The following is a 19,909-nucleotide window of genomic DNA, read 5'->3' as shown; positions in this document are numbered from 1 at the left end:
AATATAATAAACATGGTAAATGTACCTCCAGTTTAAGAAATGAGACATGAAAAACACAGCTGAAGTTCACTGTGTTATTCTAATTGTCCATTTCTGTGAGGACCCCCCAGAAATAACCACTGACTTGAACTTGGTGTTTATCATTCAGAATTGGGTGTTTTTTTTAAAACAATGTATTATTTTTTTTTCCACAGCTATCTGCATCATATTGGTGCATTTACTGATCCGATACAGATTACATTTCTTGCCAGAGAGTGTTGCTGTTGTTTCTTTAGGTAAGTGTGTATTGGTGATTCCATAATAAAAGCAGTAACAATAACTACCATTTTTTTGAGTGCCTCTTTAGTGCCAAGAACCACAAGAGATGCATCACATCCCTGATCTCATTTAATCCTCACTGCAACCTGCCCTAAGGGTGTTATGATCCCATTTTACAGGTGAGGACGCTGGGGCTCAAGAAGGGTAGTGACCTCCTGAAGGTCATGTAGAAGCCCAAGGGCCATACAGCTCTGTACAGCTCAAAGGCCCTTTCTTAGCCTTTTACTTCTGGTAGAACTACCCTTGGAGAACATTGACCTCTACTGCTAGGCTAGGCTGACATCCAACTCAACTAAGGTAAGTAATGACACTTCATAGAATCACTCAATTTTATAGACAGAAGGGACTCTGACTTTACAGTTTAGGAGGAAGAAATGGCTCACTTAATGCCAGAGTCAGGTCTAAAGTCTTCAGAGAGCATTCTGCTCTACCCCACTTACATTTCTGTTTTGTTTCCTGTACCAGTTAACTGTTGAGATCTAGTTGCAGTGAATGAACCCGTGTAATAACAGGTGTGAATGCACACACAAGTTCATTGAAGTGGTTAGTGAAGGAAGAAGTGGGGAATTTCAGTAAGTGTAAGTTCAAGGCTAAAATGTGGGTGGAGACATGTAAGGCACAGTAAATAAAGTCTTGCTAAGGTCAGCCAAAGCTTTTTATCAGTTTATTATATTGCAGTCACTTTTACTAGTTTCCACTTGCCTACTGATGGTGTTTAATTTTTCCTGATCGCTGCTGATGTTTAGAAATTAACTTTCATTGCCTGGTAGATCTTTAGTGGAGTAGTAATTCTTTCACAAGATAGTTATTGTTTAGGTTAGCTTTGGAAATGACTGTTCAGACTCTGTTCACTAGCCTCCCCCTCCTCCCATCACCCCAGCAGTCCTACCACCTTGGTTCAGACTCTCCTGTATTTTCCCTGGACTTCAGTACTAAGTGCCAGATCCTGGCTTGAGAGGCTTCACATTGTCATCTATCTCGTTTATGCCTTATGACCTCCAGGTGATACCATATTTTAAGGAATGGGCACCACTGGATAGTGTTGACCTTCAGTACAGGTGTCGAAACCAGTTTTACTCAAAAAGTTCTTGTTCTGTTTTTAGCATGTTTTTTAGCAATATATCTTGGTAGATTCTAGCAACCTTAGCTAGTAAGGTAGTCGTAGAGCTCTAAGAATAGGAGTCTTGCTCATTAACATTCCTTTCTGCTATTAGGCATATTGAAATGAACCTATGTGACTAATACCCATAATTCTGGGACATTCGGTAAAGGCTTTAAGAACTACTCCAAGGAATTTACAGTTGTGTGGTCAGTTTTATAGCTTCTTAAATAAATTTGCTATCAAAATTATAGTTGGTGTGTATTTAGATATTATACACATGAAAATTAAAATGATAATTCTTTTTTTTTTTTTTTTTTTTTGAGACAGAGTCTCGCTGTCGCCCAGGCTGGAGTGCAGTGGCACGATCTCGGCTCACTGCAGGCTCTGCCCCCCAGGGTTCACGCCATTCTCCTGCCTCAGCCTCCCAAGTAGCTGGGACTACAGGCACCCGCCACCTCGCCCGGCTAATTTTTTGTATTTTTAGTAGAGACGGGGTTTCACTGTGTTAGCCAGGATGGTCTCGATCTCCTGACCTCGTGATCCGCCCGCCTCGGCCTCCCAAAGTGCTGGGATTACAGGCATGAGCCACCGCGCTCGGCCTAAAATGATAATTCTTATAATTTGGTTTGGAATTTCAAGCTCCTCATGTTTCTTGTATGTTTGGATAGCTGCAGCTTGCTGAACACCAGTGCTTCTATTAGGACTTAGAGCAGACATTGTTGGTGGCTTACCAAAGAGCCATTTCCCCTTTCTTCCTTGAAAATAGAACCCCAATTTTGATCAGGTATCTTGCCACAGTGTGCTCAAGGAAGATGGGCCCCTCCAAGTCAAGATTGGTCTTTGCCATCCTGTTAATTTCATTCTTCTTTGCCAATGATTAGTTGAGAGGGGCGGAGGCGGCAAGGCAGTGTGAAACCCAGTTCTGGCCAGTGACACCAAGGGGAAGTGTGATGAGGTAGTGGGTCCTGGAAAATGTTTTCCTCTCAGATAGTGATGAGAAATTTCCCCTTCATTTCTTTGATGCTGCTCAATGAGGGTGTGATGCCTAGTGGACTGGTAGCCATCTTGCAACTACTGTGGCTCAAAGACAAAAGCCAGAATGCTAAGGATTGCCAAGGGGACAGATAGGAATCCCAGATTATTGATAGTATTGTTGCTTTGTTGAGTTGATAGCCCTGAAACTTCCTATCTTAGTGCTACCTTTTATATGAGATAATAAACATCTATCAGCTGTTGTTGACTTGGAATAAAGAAAAAAACCAAAACCAACATCTATTGTTTAAGCCATTTTTAGTCTAGGTTCTTCTACTTGCAACTAAAAGCATCTTAACTAACATAGAACTCTTTCCATTCAAGGGACAAAACCCAATTCAAAAGAAAAGAAATTGGCCAGGCGTGGTGGCTTACGCCTGTAATCCCAGCACTTTGGGAGGCTGAGGTGGATAGATCGCCTGAGGCCAGGAGTTCGAGACCAGCCTGGCCAACATGGTGAAACCCTTGTCTCTACTAAAAATAGAAAAATTAGCTGGGCATGGTGGCAGGTGCTTGTAATCCCAGCTACTCTGGAGGCTGAAGCAATAGAACCACTTGAGTCCGGGAGGTGGAAGTTGCAGTGAGCCCTGGTCACGCCAGGGCACTCCAGCCTGGGTGACAGAGCAAGACTCTATCTCAAAACAGATAAACAAACAAAAAAATTGGTGGGGGTAAGGGCACTCACCTCTTGACTCATGTAACTGGCAAAACTACAGGTAGTATTAGCTTGAGACTTAGCTGAATCAGGTCTCCTGGACCCAGTTCTTCTCCATGCCTCAGCAGTGAATCCCTTTTCCCCGGCTTCGCTGTCAGGCAAGCTCTCTCGCTGTGGTATTCTGATCTGCTCTCAGACAGGCTCTTGGTGTGGTAAGCCATTAAAACAGTAACTGCAGTGGGAGAGAGGACCTCCTCTTCTTTCTGGCACCAAAAGTTGCAGGATGAACTCTGACCACCTGGTGACCTCAATTGGGAGTGGGGTGGAATGGTGTTGGGAGTCAGCCAGAGCTCTCCATCTACAAGGTTCATTTCTTCACTGATGTTGCAGAAATAATCGTAGCCTGAATAGCCAGGTCTTGGGAGAAGTGATAGAAAGGCAGTCTTGCTTTCAATGCTTACTTGCTAACTCAGGTGACTGGAAACCCAAGAGCACTTCCAGGGAGAGTGCTGAGGTCCAGAAAGTACTTTTTAAAAATTGTATTAAAGGACATTTGGTTAGAATTTGCAAATGCCGACATAGCTATCAAAGTAATTCTGTTTTTCATAAAGCTAAAGAAATTGAAGGAAAACTTTTTTCCCCAGCTGGAGCAAAGTGTAATAAAATATTGAGATATCTACCATTTCAAGAATTTCCAACTTTTGTGCCAAAAAAGAATCTAGATGAAGTTGCCAGAGAAAGTAGGGTTTTCATTCTTTCAGGGATAATTTTCCTCTCCTGCCAGAAGTTGCTTTGTAGCTTGCAGTCATTTCGAGACATTATTGGTCTTTTGCTTTATAGTTAGGTGTTCAGCGTTCCTAAGAAATTGTCAGTATAGAAAAGGACCATCTGCACTCCAAAAGCACATGTTCCCCCCTTCTACTTTACTGTATTTTTAAATGAGTGTCTATCTGGCCACTTTTCATTCTTTATAAAAATATAGTATCAACCTGAAGTTCTAAAGAGTTCTTTGGCCCCTGTTCAAAGCTTTCAGGATACTTTCTATACTTTGTGGAATTCTGTAGTTTGGGCCTTTTAGAAACTAATTTCTTTTGCACAGTTAAACAACTACTATATATAGAAAAAAGAAAAATCCTGTTTATTGACAATTATTTTTATCTTGTTTCATTCTCTTCCAGTCCGTATGTAGACATGTCCGTATGTATTAGATGACTTTACATAGTTTAATTTGAGTTTATAGCATTTTTTCTGTTCTTTCCATGTATTAGTTGAGTTCACATATTTATTTATTTATCTTTTTTTTTTTCAGACAGAGTCTCGTTCTGTCACCCAGGCTGGAGTGCAATGGCATGATCTCGGCACACTGCCACCTCTGCCTCCTGGGTTCAAGCGATTCTCCTGCCTCAGCCTCCTGAGTAGCTGGGATTACAGGCACATGCCACCATGCCCAGCTAATTTTTGTATTTTTAGTGGAGACAGAGTTTCACCATGTTGGCCAGGCTGGTCTCGAACTCCTGACCTCAAGTGATCTGCCTGCCTCAGCTTCCCAAGGTGCTGGGATTATAGGCATGAGCCACTGTGCTCGGCCCATATTTATTTTTTTGCTGGCTGCGTAATGCTGATTCATGTATATATTTTAGGCTAAAATTTGTAAGGAATGAAAATGAGGCTGGGTGCAGTGGCTCATGCCTGTAATCCCAGCACTTTGGGAGGCTGAGGCGGGCAGATCACCTGAGGTCAAGAGTTCGAGAACAACCTGGCCAACATGGCGAAACCCTGTCTCTACTAAAAATAACAAAAATTAGTCAGGCATGGTGGTGCACGCCTATAGTCCCAGCTATTCAGGAGGATGGGGCAGGAGAATCGCTTGAACCTGGGAGGCAGAGGTTGCAGTGAGCTGAGATCGCGCCACTGCATTCCAGCCTGGGCAACAGATAGACTCCATCTCGAAAAAAAAAAAAGGAAAAGGAAAAGAAAAAAAAATGAAATACTTGTAAGCGTATGGCCAGCATCCTCTGTTGAATAATACCAAAAACAGGAGTTTCCCCCTAACCCCAAAAATCATGCTTTATTTTAGCGTGAGAAAAGGCCAGATTAGGGTTATAAGTGGAGGGCTGGAAGTTTGACTTTCAGTTGCCAAAGTTTAGCCTTAATATTGCTGATCATTAGAAAAACTGTGATCTAACTTACAAACTAGATTTGATTGAATCATCGGGTAAATAGAATATACAAAGGTGCTCCCCTGTCATAACTTTTTAAACCATATTTGTGCTATTTAATTCTATTCCTTCTTGTTTTCTACTAAAAGATTTTAATTTTTTTGTTTTTTAAGGATCGCACTTTTGGCCAGTTACAGCTCTTTTAGAATTTGTCTAGCAGGCTTTCCAGTTTTTGTTGGAAAGCCCCCATACCCCCACCAAAAAAAATTGTTTTTTTTTGTTTGTTTGTTTGTTTTTTTGAGACAGAGTTTCACTTTTGCCGCCCAGGCTGAAGTGCAATGGCACGATCTCAGCTCACTGCAACCTCCGTCTCCCGGTTTCAAGTGATTCTCCTGCCTCAGCCTCCCGAGTAGTTGGGATTACAGGTGCCTTCCACCACGCCCAGCTAATTTTTTGCATTTTTAGTAGAAACGGTTTCACCATGTTAGCCAGGCTGGTCTCGAACTCCTGACATCAGGTAATCCGCCTGCCTCGGCCTCCCAGAATGCTGGGATTACACGCATGAGCCAATGCAGCCCGCCTAATTTTATATATATATTTTTTAGTAGAGACGGGGTTTCTTCATGTTGGTCAGGCTGGTCTTGAACTCCCGACCTCAGGTGATCACCGCCTTGGCCTCCCAAAGTGTTGGAATTACAGGCGTGAGCCACCGTGCCTGGCCAAAAAATTGTTTTTAATTTTAAAAAAAATGGGGGTGGGGGGTGCCTGGCACAGTGGCTCATGCCTGTAATCCCAGCACTTTGGGAGGCCGAGGCAGGCAGATCACCTTGACGTCAGGAGTTAGAGACCAGCCTGGACAACATGGCAAAACCCCATCTCTATTAAAAATTTAAAAATTACCCAAGCATGGTGGCATGTACCTGTAATCCCAGCTACTCAGGAGGCTGAGGCAGGAGAATCACTTGATTCCGGTAGACGGAGGTTGCAGTGAGCCAAGATTGTGCCACTGCACTCCAGCCTGGGTGACAGAGTGAGACTCTGTCTCAAATAAATAATAATAATATTAATAATAATGATGTATTAATATATTTTACACATTAGCACAGTGCATGGCACAGTATGGATGTGTGTGTGTGTGTGTATGCATGTATTTCTTTTTAACACAGTGCAAATACATAAGTGTGTGTGTATGTGTATATATATATTTTTTGGGTTTTTTTTTGAGAGAGAGAGAACTTGTGCTGGGATTCTACACTTTGTAACCTGATTATTAATACATTTGAGGATGTTTTCAGTGGCCCATGCGTCGGGGATGGTTGGGTAGTAAGATGGGGGCTGTGAGTTCGCTGCTCAGCAACTTGATGTGGGGGAAACTCGGCTGGTATCCTCCTTCACCAGGAAAGATCGTTAATCCACCGAAGGACTTGAAGAAACCTCATGGGGACGGGCACGGTGGCTCATGCCTATAATCACAGCACTTTGGGAGGCCAAGGTGGGCAGATCACGAGGTCAGGAGATTTAGACCATCCTGGCTAACATGGTGAAACCCTGTCTATACTAAAAATAAAAATAAAAAAAAATTAGCCAGGCGTGGTGGCGGGCGTCTAGTCCCAGCTCCTCGGGAGGCTGAGGCAGGAGAATAGCATGAACCCGGGAGATGGAGCTTGCAGTGAGCCGAGATCGCACCACTGTGCTCCAGCCTGGGCAACAGAGCGAGACTCCATCTCAAAAAAAAAAAAAGAACCTCATGGAAAGAAAATGTTTCTTTGTGAAATTTTTTTGGAACATAAGATCATGCCTGGATTAAAGTGAAACAGCTGAAGCCATATCATGCTCATAAAGAGGAAATGATAAAGATTAACAAGGGTAAACTATTCCAGCAAGTGGTGGATGCCGCCAAAGAGTTTCTCAGGAGAGCCCAAAGGGAAAGATCAGACGTCATCCCACAATTCTGCTGATGACAAGAATCGGCTTAATTCCAGTGAGGAGAGAAGTAGGCCAAATTCAGGTGATGAGAAGTGCAAACAGCCTGTCTGAAGGGAAAGTGAAGAAGATCATGGGAGAAGGAAAGAAGAGGGTGTCTTCGGGCTCTTCAGAGAGAGGCTCCAAATCCCCTCTGAAAAGAATCCAAGAGCAGTCCCCAGAAGCGGGGTCAGCCCCCGAAGGATGAGAAGAATGTCACCATCCCAGAGTCCAGTACCTTGAAGTGGATGATGGCCGGACCAGTGGCCACATTTAAATGGCAGCCGACCAGAAGCGAGCCTGTTAAAGATGCAGATCCTCATTTCCATCATTTCCTGCTAAGCCAAACAGAAGCCATCTCTGTCTGTTACCAGGCAATCACAAAGAAGTTGAAAATATGTGAAGAGGAAACTGGTTCCACCTCCATCCGGGCAGCTGACAGCATGGCTGTGAATGGCAGCATCACAGACAAAAAGATAGGATTTGGGGGCCTTGGTCTCATGAGAAGTGGAATCGTCTCTAACTTGCTAAAAATGGGTCACACAGTGACTGTCTGGAACCGCACTGCCAAGAAACGTGATTTGTTCATCTAGGAGGGGGCCTGCCTGGGAAGAACCCCTGCTGAAGTCCTCTCAACCTGTGACATCACTTTTGCCTGTGTGTTGGATCCCAAGGTGGCCAAGGACCTGGTGCTGGTCCCCAGTGGTATGCTGCAAGGGATCCGCCCTGGGAAGTGCTACGTGGACCTGTCAACAGTGGACGCTGACATAGTCACTGAGCTGGCCCGGGTGATTGCGTCCAGGTCGGGGGATCGCTTTCCAGAAGCCCCCATCTCAGAGAATCAACAGCTTTCTAATCACGGGATGTTGGTGATCTTAGCAGCTGGAGACAGGGGCCTATACGAGGACTGCAGCAGCTGCTTCCAGGCAATGGGGAAGACCTCCTTCCTAGGTGAAGTTGGCAACGCAGCCAAGATGATGCTGATCGTGAATATAGTCCAAGGGAGCTTCATGGCCACGATCACTGAGGTGCTGACCCTGGCCTAGGTGACAGATAAGTCGCAGCAGACACTCTTGGACATCCTCAGTCAGGGACAGTTGGCCAGCATCTTCCTAGACCAGAAGTGCCAAAATACAAGGAAACTTTAAGCCTGATTTCTACCTGAAATACATGCAGCAGGATCTCTGCTTAGCCATTGCACTGGGCAATGTGGTCAACCATCTGACTCCCATGGCAGCTGCAGCCAACGAGGTGTACAAAAGAGCCAAGGCACTGGACCAGACCGACAATATGTCCACCGCGTCCCGAGCCTACATACACTAAGCCGTCGGACCCCCCGCCCCCAGCCCTCTAATCTCTTCGCTAACCCCCTCTTCCTTACATGGGGTCAGGGGCCTGGGACTTTGCTCTGGACCAGCCCACCTGTCTCCATTTCCTTTTACACAGACTTTGAGACTTGCCATCAGCACAGCACACAGCAACACCCTTCCTTTGAGGCTGGTATGGTGGGGACGAGTGTCATCAGGATTGGCTCATGGGAAACCTCTTGAGCTGGGCACTGGCCCCCAGACGGGGAGGTCGCTGTGTGTTCACACACACACACACACACACACACACACACCCACCCACACACTGGCTCTCGCCCCAGGATAGAAGCTGCCCAGAAACAGCTGCCTGGCTTTTTTTCTTCTTCCAAGCTTGTCTTATCTCAAACCCCTTCCAGTCAAGGAACTAGAATCAGCAATGAGAGTTGGAAGCCTTCCCACAGGTACCCCCAGAGCGGAGAGGCTATAGTCATGTCCACGTCCCCCACTGAATTCTCTGCAGGGAGAGGCCTTGGGCCCAGATGAGCCAGACCAGACTCCAGACAGAGGGTCCCGTGGGGCCCCCAAACTCAGGTGATGAGCTGAGAAAGAGAAAGATGTTCACGTCTAAGCGTCCAGTGTGCACCCAGCACTCCTTAGACGCCTTTGTGAACTGAAAAGAGACTCCCAGAGTCCTGCGAAGATGAGGCCCTGGCTTTCCAGGGAGTATGGTGAGCATCTGGCCTTCACTGCCTCGAAGTGACACCACAGCAGGCGCTTGCCCCGCCCTGGGCTGTTCTAGTATTTGGATTTGCATTCCAGTCCTTGGGAGGGGGTCCTCAGGGTCATTAGTGAGGAGCCAAGAGGAGTGGGGGTTGGGGGACACTCCTTCCTGTTTCTGTTAGGCCACAGACTCTTCACCTGCCTCTGAAGAGCTGCTCTGACCTTGGTCTCCTCCCCGCAGTCCCACATTCTCCAACCTGCCCTGCCAAGCCCCCTGCATGCCCACTGCTCTCTGTCCTCCCTTCTCCCCGCCTTCCTCTCATGGAGACAGTATTTCTTTCTGTCTGTCTGTCCCTTCTTTGGCCCAGACCCAGCCTGACCAATGATAAGCATTTCTTAGGCTCAGCTCTTGATATGGAAATGAGTGTCTTCACTCCAGCCAGCATCATGGTCTTCGGTGCTTCCAGGCATGGGGTCTGTCGGGGGTGAAAAGAACTGGGCCTGACCTACCTGAATTGACTGACCCTCTGAGATGGGTCTGGGACATCCTCGAGGCCCTAGCATTTCTCCTTGGATAGGGGACCAGAGGGCGCTTGGGATGTTGCATAAGAACAGGAAGTCACCCAAGGGATGTCAATTTCTTATCCCTCTGCATGGGTTGGATTTTCCAAAATCATGATTTGCAGAAGGCCAGCACTTACGGTGGAATGTATATTATAAGGCAGCCACACTGGGGCAGGGTCCCTCCCCTCTCCCCACTCACAGCTTTGGCCCTTTCACAGATTAGAACCCGGGTTAGAGGATTGCAGAAGATGAGGTGGGAGGGCAGGGAAGATGCCTGTCAGGTTTTTAGCACAGTTCATTTCACTGGGATTTTGAAACATTTCTGTTTGAACACAAAGCCTGTTCTAGTCCTGGCAGGACACATTCTGGGGGTGGGGGTGGAGGAAGATGTGGTAATGTAACTGGTTAGTCAGTGTTGTCTTAATATTGTTGACAATTCTGTAAAGTTCCTTTTTATAAATATTTGTTAAGCTGTTTCACCTTTGTTTTGAAATCCTTCCCTTTTTTTTTTTGGAGACAGAGTCTCACTTTATCACCCAGGCTGGAGTGCAGTGACAGTGGTCTCAGCTCACTGCAACTTTCCCCTCCCGGGTCCAAGCGATTCTCCCACCTCAGCCTCCCAAGTATCTGGGACTACAGGCACGTGTCACCACACCCGGCTAATTTTTGTATTTTTAGCAGAGACAGGGCTTCACTGTGTTGGCCAGGCTGGTGTCGAACTCCTGACCTCGTGATCCGCCCGCCTTGGCCCCCCAAAGTGCTGGGATTACAGGTGTGAGCCACCATGCCTAGCCAGTCCTTCCCTTTTAAGCAGAAAATGTGACACTTGTGAAAAAGCTTGTAAGACAGCACTTCCCTTTTTTTTCCCTTTAAACCTTTAAATGACAAATCTAGGTAATTAAAATTGTGAATTTTTATTTTTGCTTTGTTTTTAATGAACACTTGTCTTTCAGAATAGGATTGTGTGATAATGTCTAAATGGCAAAAACAAAACATAATTTTGCACAATTAACAAAACTACTGCAAGAAAAATAAAACATTTCTTGGTAACAAAAAAATTAATACATTTGAAACATTTTTCATGTAACCTTACTGACCAGGAATACTTATATTTTACAGTCATAATGGTAGCCCTGCAATGCACTCTAGGAGTGAGTGAGCGAGCATTGGCAGTTCATTGTAGTAGTGTAGGCAGCCTGCAGTAGTGCAGTCTCCTGTGTCTTTAGCATGATGAAATGGTAGGATGCACCCGAGCCAGTGGGCCAGCATCCTTGCTGGCCCTAAGCTCTCAGAAAAGCTTCTTAAACTCTCTGAGCTTTCCTGCAGTGTTCTTTTGAGGATTAGAAGTAATTGAAAGTGACAAATCCTGAAAGAAGAAGCTCAACAAATAATCATTAATTGCTCCTGATCCTCTGAATGAATTGAGGGGTGTCCTTAATTAGGTGTATGCCCAAAGATCAACTAGGAGCAAAGGAAAATGTTAGAACTTGTGTTTCTATTTATTTTTAACCTCACTCTTTTACAATTTCTATTTTTTGTGAATATTTTTAAATATAGGCTGGGCGCAGTGGCTCACGCCTGTAATCCCAGCACTTTGGGAGGCTGAGACAGGCGTATCACCTGAGGTTGGGAGTTCAAGACCAGCTTGGCCAACATGGTGAAACCCCGTCTCTGCTAAAAATACAAAAATTAGCGGGGCGTGGTGGTGCATGCTTGTAATATTAGCTTGTCTCTCTCTCTCTCTTTCTGTATGTATATATACACACACACAAACACACACACACTATATATATATATATATACACACACTGTATATGTACACTATGTATATGCACTATATATATACACTATATGTACACAGTATATCTATATACACACTATATATATACTATATATAATATCTGGTGGCCAGTTGTGTGATATACATTCATTTTCTCTGTTGGGTAGATTGATTTGACCTCACTTTGAGCCTCAATCTCAAGAGGTAAAGTAGTAGTTTGCCAATTTAATGCTGCACAAAGGATTATTTAAGTAATAATAACAATAATATCACATTGTATTTTACAAAGCTTCCTAGTACATCATAAAAATAAGACACAGGCTTGGGCAATAGAAAAATTACTGATTTTCAAATGTAACTGCTTCATGTGTGATTATAAACGAGGTAATCATGGCATTAAGGTTTGGTATACATTTAGAAGGAAAAAGAAAGTTGAGGTTTTAGTAAAGCAGAAAAACACTAAGCTTTAAAAATGAAGCCTGAAACCATGGAAAGAGGTTTAACTTCCCTGGTAATCAGGATAATTGCTGAATGCAAATTGAAACAAATACAAATTGAAACATTAAAGTACCATTTCTTGCCCACTATGTTGGCAGAAATGTTAACATCTGATGCTTATCCAGCGCGACTGAGGATGTGGGATGCTTTCTTGTGGAAGTGTAAGTTGGTACAACCATTTTGGAGGGTAATTTGGCAACATTTTCAGAGTTAAAAATGCTCATGCTTTGTAAACCTGCCATTTGTAGTCTCTGGATCTGCCCTAGGGAGATAGTCTTGTGTTTTTTTTTGTTTTTTTTTTGTTTTTGTGTGTGTGTGAATGTCTTCCACAGGGAGATACTCTTAACACAGAGTGGCATGTACAAGCATGTTCAATGCGGCACCACTGTTAATAGCAGACAGTTGGAGGTAACCATCAGTGGGGGAATGGTTAAAAAGATTGTGATTTTTAAAAAAAGGTACAATATAATTCACATATCATAAATTTCACCATCTTAAAGTGCACAATTCAGTTTTTTAGTATATTCACAGAGTTGTACTACCATCACCTCTACCTAATTCCAGAACATTTTCATTACCCCAGAAAGAAACTCACACCCGTTAGCAGTCACTCCCCATTTCCCAATTTCTCCGTTCTCCCATCCCCTGGAAACCACCAATCTACTTTCTGTCTGTGAATTTGCCTGTCCTGGACATTTCATTTAAAGAAATAGAATCATACAATCTGTGGTACTTTTTATTTGGCAACAGCTTTATTGAGATGTACTTTGCATACCACACAATTCACTTTTTTTTTTTTTTTTTGAGACGGAGTCTTGCTCTGTCCCCCAGGCTGGAGTGCAGTGGTGCATCTCGGCTCACTGCAAGCTCCGCCTCCCGGGTTCACGCCATTCTCCTGCCTCAGCCTCCCGAGTAGCTGGGACTACAGGCGCCCGCCAACATGCCCGGCTAATTTTTTTGTATTTTTAGTAGAGACGGGGTTTCACCGTGTTAGTCAGGATGGTCTCGATCTCCTGACCTCGTGATCCGCCCGCCTCGGCCTCCCAAAGTGCTGGGATTACAGGCTTGAGCCACCGCACCCGGCCTTTTTTTTTTTTTTTTGAGATGGAGTCTTGCTCTATCACCCAGGCTGGAGTGCAGTGCTACAATCTCAGCTTACGGCAACCTCCACCTCCTGGGTTCAAGCGATTTTCCTGCCTCAGCCTCCCCAGTAGCTGTAATTACAGGTGCCCGCCACCACGCCCAACTAATTTTTTTGTATTTTTAGTAGAGACGGGGTTTCGCTATGTTGACCAGGCTGGTCTTGAACTCCTGACCTTGGCCTCCCAAAGTGCTGGGATTACAGGCATGAGCCACCACGCCCAGCCTTTAAGTGTGCAACAGTTTTTAGTATGTTCAGGAGTTGTGCAGCCATCACCACAGTCAATTTTAGGACATTTTTATCACCTCAAAAAGAAACCCCCATGCCCTTTAGCTCTCCTCCCTATCCCTGGGCAACCATTACTGTCCCTGTAGATTTGCCTATTGTGGACATTTCATATATATGGAATGGTAAAATGTATGGTCTTTTGTGTCTGGCTTCTTTCACTTGGTGTATTTTCAAGATTCTTCCACATTCCGGCAGGTACCAGTACTTCATTCCTTTTCATTGCTGAATAATACTACATTGTATGGATATACCACATTTTGTTTATTCACGTATTAGTTGATGGACATTTGGGTTCTTCCCACTTTTTTTTTTGAAACGGAGTCTCACTTTGTCACCCAGGCCGGAGTACAGTGGCGCAATCTCGGCCTACTGCAACCACCGCCTCCCAGGTTCCAGTGATTCTCCTGCCTCTCCCAAGTAGCTGGGACTGCAGGTGCATACCACCATGCGCAGCTAATTTTTGTATTTTTAGTAGAGACGGGGTTTCACCATGTTGTTCAGGCTGGTCTTGAACTGACCTCAAGCAGTCCACCCACTTGGGCCTCCCAAAGTGCTGGGATTACAGGCGTGAGCCACCACGCCTGGCCTCTTTCCACCCTTTGACTGTTTGAAATACTGCTGTTAGGAACATCTGTGTACAGGTTTTTACATGAACATGTTTCAGTTTCTTTGAGTAGAATTGCTGGGTCATAAGGTAACTTTCTGAGGAATTGCCAAACTGTTTTCCATGGTGGTTGCCCCATTTTACATTCCCATCAGCAATGTATGCGTGTTCCAATTTCTCTATATCCTTGCCAACACTTATTTCTTATTTTTAAAATTATAACTGTGAAAGGAAGGCAAATCTTGGGACCCTAAAATCACTAAGCTAAAGGGAAAAGTCAATCTGGGAGCTGCTTAGGACAAACCTCCCTCCCATTCTATTCCTAAAAAGATAGCGACTAAGATAAAAAAGTTACATACCTCCCCCTCAATTTGTACACAAGAAAATTCCTTGTGGACAAAGGACAGAACTCAAAGTCACCCCTCTGTTCGTTGAGATAAATGCATATCTGATTGCTTCCTTTGGAAAGGCTAATCAGAAACTCAAAAAAATGAAACTGTTTGTCTCTTATTTATCTGTGACCTGGAAGCCCCCTCCCTGCTTCTAGTTGTCCCACCTTTCCAGACCAAACCAATGTACATCTTATACTGTTGATAGATGTCTCACGTCTCCCTAAAATGTATAAAATGAAGCTGTGCCCCGACCACCTTGGGCACATGTCGTCAGGACCTCCTGAGGCTGTGTCATGGGTGGGCATCCTTAACGTTGGCAAAATAAACTTCCTAACTTGACTGAGACTTGTCTCAGATACTCTGGTTTACATAACCATCCTAGTGGGTGTGGAGTGGCATCTCATTGTAGTTTTTATTTGCATTTCCCTAATGATTTATGATGTTGAACATCTTTTCATGTGTTTCTCAGCCATTTGTATATCTTCTTTTCCAAAATATCTATTCAATTTGTTTTTTTTATTATTTTTATTTTATTTTATTTTATTTTATTTTATTTTATTTTATTTAATATTTTGAGATGGAGTCTCACTCTGTCCACCAGGCTGGAGTGCAGTGCCATGATCTCAACTCACTGCAACCTCTGCCTCCTGGGTTCAAGCGATTCTCATGCCTCAGCCTCCTAACATGCTGGGATTACAGGCGTGAGCCACCACGCCTGGTCGGTTCTGTGTGGCATTTTTATACTATGCTGCCCAGCTATTAAAAGGAATGAAGCAAATCTATACATAATAATCCCTGACTAGATCTCTAAGACTTAATGTTGAGCAAAATAGCAAGTAGTAGGATGATACATTATACTACCATAAATTTTATATAAATAAATACAGTCAGGTGTGCCATGCATACACTTACACACACACACACACACACACAAACAAACACTCACACCCTGGTACTGTTCAGTTAAATATATATATGTAAGAGGATAGAGAAGGGCCTGATATAATATTTCCCAAACTTTCCAAGATAGTTTGTTACCTTGGGCCAGGAAGAGAGAGAACGAAGATGGGGGTGGAAGTGGGGTATGATCTAAAGGGGCTTTTGTCTCATTTATGACATTTTACATAGTATCCACATACTATTTGGCCAATAAAACATGTAAAAGCTCCTTAAAATGTAATTACAACCTGAAAAAATAAGAACATGGGAGCTGTTGGGGAACTGTAGCAGGAGATGGGTTAGAATCCATGCTCCATGCCCCCTGGCAAGGGAATGTGTATTCACTAACTCCTTTTATAGCTCAGCTTTATTTTGTCTTGGGTCCTTTCTCTTTTTCAAAATAATTTTATTATTTTTTAATACTATATAACAATTCAAATAGCATGGAGGTTTATAAAGTGAAAATGAACTTGTCTCCCCTCTTCACCTGAGACTACCCACCCTGAGGTAGTGTTAGTGCATGTCCTTTTCCTGCTCAACTTCTGTGTTCTGGTATTGTCTCCTGCCCACCTAGTAAGCTGTGCTTCCATCCTCTTGTTGATGGCGAAAGCTCCTTCATCCATGGGAAAGTGAAGTCTTCATTTTGAAGCATCCATGGAATGGCCTGCAGGCTTGCTTTGTGTCACCTCCTACCCGAGATTGTGATAGTAGGTCTGGAGTTCTACTTGGGCGTCTTTATTTTATAAAAGTTCCCATGGTGATTCTGGTGAACCAACAGAGGGTTAAGAGTCATTTATCTAGGGAGTAGCAGAGCAATCATAAATTGTGTCTATGCTGCTTCTTTGAGAATTATTTTTGGTAGCCGCTTTATGAGAGTGATGAGCCTGTCAGCTTTATGGAAACATGCCTGAACTTTTAGATGGTCTGTTTTCTTCCAGGAATTTCACAGAACTTTTACTTTAGGTTATTTTCAGCATTTGTGTTTTTCTAACTAAATAATCAACATGGAACTGCTATTTGAGCCTGAGAAAGTGATCATAGATTCTTTTTTGAAAATGTTGGAAATAAACAGTACACAGCAAACTTAGCTTGTAAACTCTGCCATTTCACATTGAAAATGGGTGGATATAGTAAAAATGACAGGCGGTAAATCTTCACCAGGCAGAGTGTTCTTGGGTCTTGCTTAAAAATACTTTTCCTCCCCCACAGCCTGACTTTTGTATTTCATTTTAGTGTGTTTGCCTGAGATGTGAGCAACAAATTCATGTGATAGATGTCTCATGTCTCCCTAAAATGTACAAAACGAAGCTGTGCCCCAGCCACCTTGGGCACATGTTGTCAGGACCTCCTGAGGCTGTGTCATGTCTTAAATTTGAGTAATCTTTCTCATATCTTAAATTTATGTTAAAGTTTACATTTTCTCTTGTAGGTATTCTCATGGGAGCAGTTATAAAAATTATAGAGTTTAAAAAACTGGCGAATTGGAAGGTAGGTTTGCCCTTTGGTTGTTCTTAATTTTAGTAACATTGATCATTATACTGGCTTTTTTGTAATTACTTGGCTATCAGTGGAGTTATTTCTATTATTATATTATATATCCCATTAATTTTTAATTTTTTTATTAGATACAGGTTGATGCCTTTACATCTGAGTTTTTGCAGAAGCATAAGTCTCATGCTGTTTCAAGTGAACATGGGCGCCAGTGTCATTTTTTATTTGTTATTATACTTGCATTTTTGTAATCCTAGACTAACCTACTTTTTTTTAGGCAGGAAAATTCTCTAATTAGCATTAAACATTAAATACTGTTTATTGCTCCCAATTCCATTCTGACAACTGAGGATAATAAAACATACTTGTCCAGTACTGTGAGACACAGTACTTTATATATTGTAGCTCATATTATCCTCATGACAGTCATGTGAGGTGGATTGTCTGGGTATTGTAATATCATCACCTCGTTTTTACAGATGAAAAAAGTGACACTCAGGGAGATTGGGATGTATTCAATGTCACAGAGCTAGAAAGAAAGTGGCCGAGTGGAGTCTTGTGCCCAAACCCTCTGGCCTGAATATGCAGTGTTTTCTCCACCATACCACCCCATCCTCAGTTTGCTGATATTCGTACCCTTGTGTTAAAGAGGTTATTAGAGTATGAACATCATCCTGGGGTGCAAGTACTCATTGAAACTGGAATTTCCACATAAACTTGAGCATCCATGTTGAGTAGGGCGAGATTAACAAGTATGCTACAAAATTGATTTTGTGGAGGGAAATAAGATTCATTTCAAAATAATAAAGAATTATATGGCTAAAATTGATCACATTTAAGCCCTTCCTACTTTGATGAAGCTCCTAGGTGCTAGGATTAATTGACCCATGAAACTGTAGAGTGTAAAATTAGCAAGACAAACCTTATAGACTAATGCAAAACACAATTTGAAGCTGTTATAAATAGTAGTAATGAAATATTTTATATATTAAATAAATTTTCAAAATGTATATTGAGCTCTGGAGAGTGATAAGACACACCTCTGCTGGGGAGGCCCCACTGGAGCGCATTGCATGTAGGATCTCTGCCTTCCTGCTACTTGGTTACATTTAACCACCCAAGAGTGGGTCATGACTGAAGAGCCTTTTTCTACTCCTAGGCTGGATATAGCCTGATGTGTAGATTTTGCCCACTAACCCATTTTGTTTGATCTGATTTAAAAATCATTTGATCAAGGCTGGGCGTTGGTGGCTCATGCCTATAATCGCAGCATTTTGGGAGGCCAAGGTGGGTGGATCACCTGAGCTTAGGAGCTCGAGACCAGCCTGGGCAACATGGTGAAACTCTGTCTCTACAAAAATACAAAAAAAAACAAAAAGGTCAAAATTTGAATTGACTTTAAAACAATTAAAAATTGTTAGATTTTGGGTGGGTGCAGTGGCTCATGCCTGTAATTCCAGAACTTTGAAAGGCCGAGTCGTGTGGATCATCTGAGGTCAGGAGTTTGAGACCAGCCTGGCCAACATGGTGAAACCTCCTCTCTTCTAAAAAAACGAAAAATTAGCTGGACATGGTGGCACGCACCTGTAGTCCCAGCTACTTGGGAGGCTGAGGCAGGAGGATCGCTTGAGTCCAGGAGTTTGAGGCTGCAGTGAGTTACAATTGCACCACTGCAGTCCAGGCTGGGGAACAGAGCAAGACCCTGTCTCTAAAAAAAAAAGTTGGGGCAGGCTTCCTGAAGGAGCCTGCATTTGTGGAGAGTCAGAGTGAGAAGCAGGATACCTGCCTGGAAACCAGATGTGCAGGGAGCAGTGGGAAGTCAGAAAAACAAGAGGAGCTGGTGGTTTTTTTCCCTGAAGTTCTGATTCCAAACTGACCTGCTGGGTCTGCCTTCTACCTGTATTATCATGTGCTTAATATTTTTCTATCAACTTGCTTTTCAATTTTATATATATATATGTATATATAATTTATTTATTTCTTATTTTCTTTTTTTTTGAGACAGAGTCTCGCTTGGTTGTCCGGGCTAGAGTGCAGTGGCACGATCTCGGCTCACTGCAACCTCTGCCTCCTGGGTTCAAGTGATTCTCCTGTCTCAGCCTGCTGAGTAGCTGGGCAGGAGAACAGGTGTGTGCCACCATGCCCAGCTAATTTTTGTATTTTTAGTAGAGACAGGGTCTCACCATGTTAGCCAGGCTGGTCTCGAACTCCTGACCTCAAGTAATCCACCTACCTTGTCCTCCCAAAGTGCTGGGAGTACAGGTGTGAGCCACTGCACCTGGGTGTGGCTAATTTTTTAAAAAAAATTTTTGTAGAGACACGATGTCTCTATGCTACCCAGGCTGTTCTCGAGCTCCTGAGCTCAAGTGATCCTCCCACCTTGGCCTTCCAAAGTGTTAGGATTATAGAACTGAGCCACGTGGCCTATATATTTATTTTCTTATTTTTTTTTTCTTTTTGCTGGGGGGTGGTGGGGAGCAGACAGAGTCTCACTGTGTTACCCAGGCTGGAGTGCAATGGCATGGTCTCAGCTCACTGCAACCTCCACCTCCCAGGTTCAAGCAATTCTCCTGCCTCAGCCTCCTGAGTAGCTAGAATTACAGGTGCCTGCCACCACGCCCGGCTAATTTTTGTATTTTTAGTAGAGACGGGGTTTCACCAAGTTGGCCAGGCTGGTCTCGAACTCCTGACCTTATGATCCATCCACCTTGGCCTCCCAAAGTGCTGGGATTACAGGCATGAGCCACCGCGCCTGGCCATGTTTGTTTTCAAGGCAACATTACAGTACTATTTCTTTTCTTTTCTTTTTTTTTTTTTTGAGACAGAGTCTCGCTCTGTCGCCCAGGCTGGAGTGCAGTGGCGCAATCTCGGCTCACTGCAAGCTCCGCCTCCTGGGTTCACGCCATTCTCCTGCCTCAGCCTCCCGAGCAGCTGGGACTACAGGCGCCCGCCACCGC

The 19,909-nt window shown here is 43.7% G+C and overlaps 1 protein-coding gene, 1 non-coding gene and 1 pseudogene across 2 annotated transcripts in view; all 3 read left to right on the top strand.

The window, feature by feature from the left end:
• The window catches only part of SLC9A8 (solute carrier family 9 member A8), a 79,525-nt gene that overhangs the window by 10,954 nt on the left and 48,662 nt on the right, over nucleotides 1-19,909 (top strand). The window contains exons 3-4 of the mRNA XM_058433265.1: nucleotides 195-275; nucleotides 16,891-16,949. Of these exons, the coding sequence (XP_058289248.1) occupies nucleotides 195-275; nucleotides 16,891-16,949 (140 nt within the window). The remainder of the gene's footprint in view (nucleotides 1-194; nucleotides 276-16,890; nucleotides 16,950-19,909) is intronic.
• Nucleotides 5,453-5,514, top strand: LOC116461545 (U7 small nuclear RNA). Its single transcript, XR_004246083.1, has one exon. It is a non-coding gene; the product is annotated as a U7 small nuclear RNA (small nuclear RNA).
• Nucleotides 7,027-8,560, top strand: LOC116461111 (cytokine-like nuclear factor N-PAC; annotated as a pseudogene).

Source organism: Hylobates moloch, unplaced genomic scaffold, assembly GCF_009828535.3.
Source record: "Hylobates moloch isolate HMO894 unplaced genomic scaffold, HMol_V3 SCAFFOLD_21, whole genome shotgun sequence".
Taxonomy (NCBI): Eukaryota; Metazoa; Chordata; class Mammalia; order Primates; family Hylobatidae; genus Hylobates; species Hylobates moloch.
This window is presented reverse-complemented; position numbering and strand designations above follow the sequence as displayed.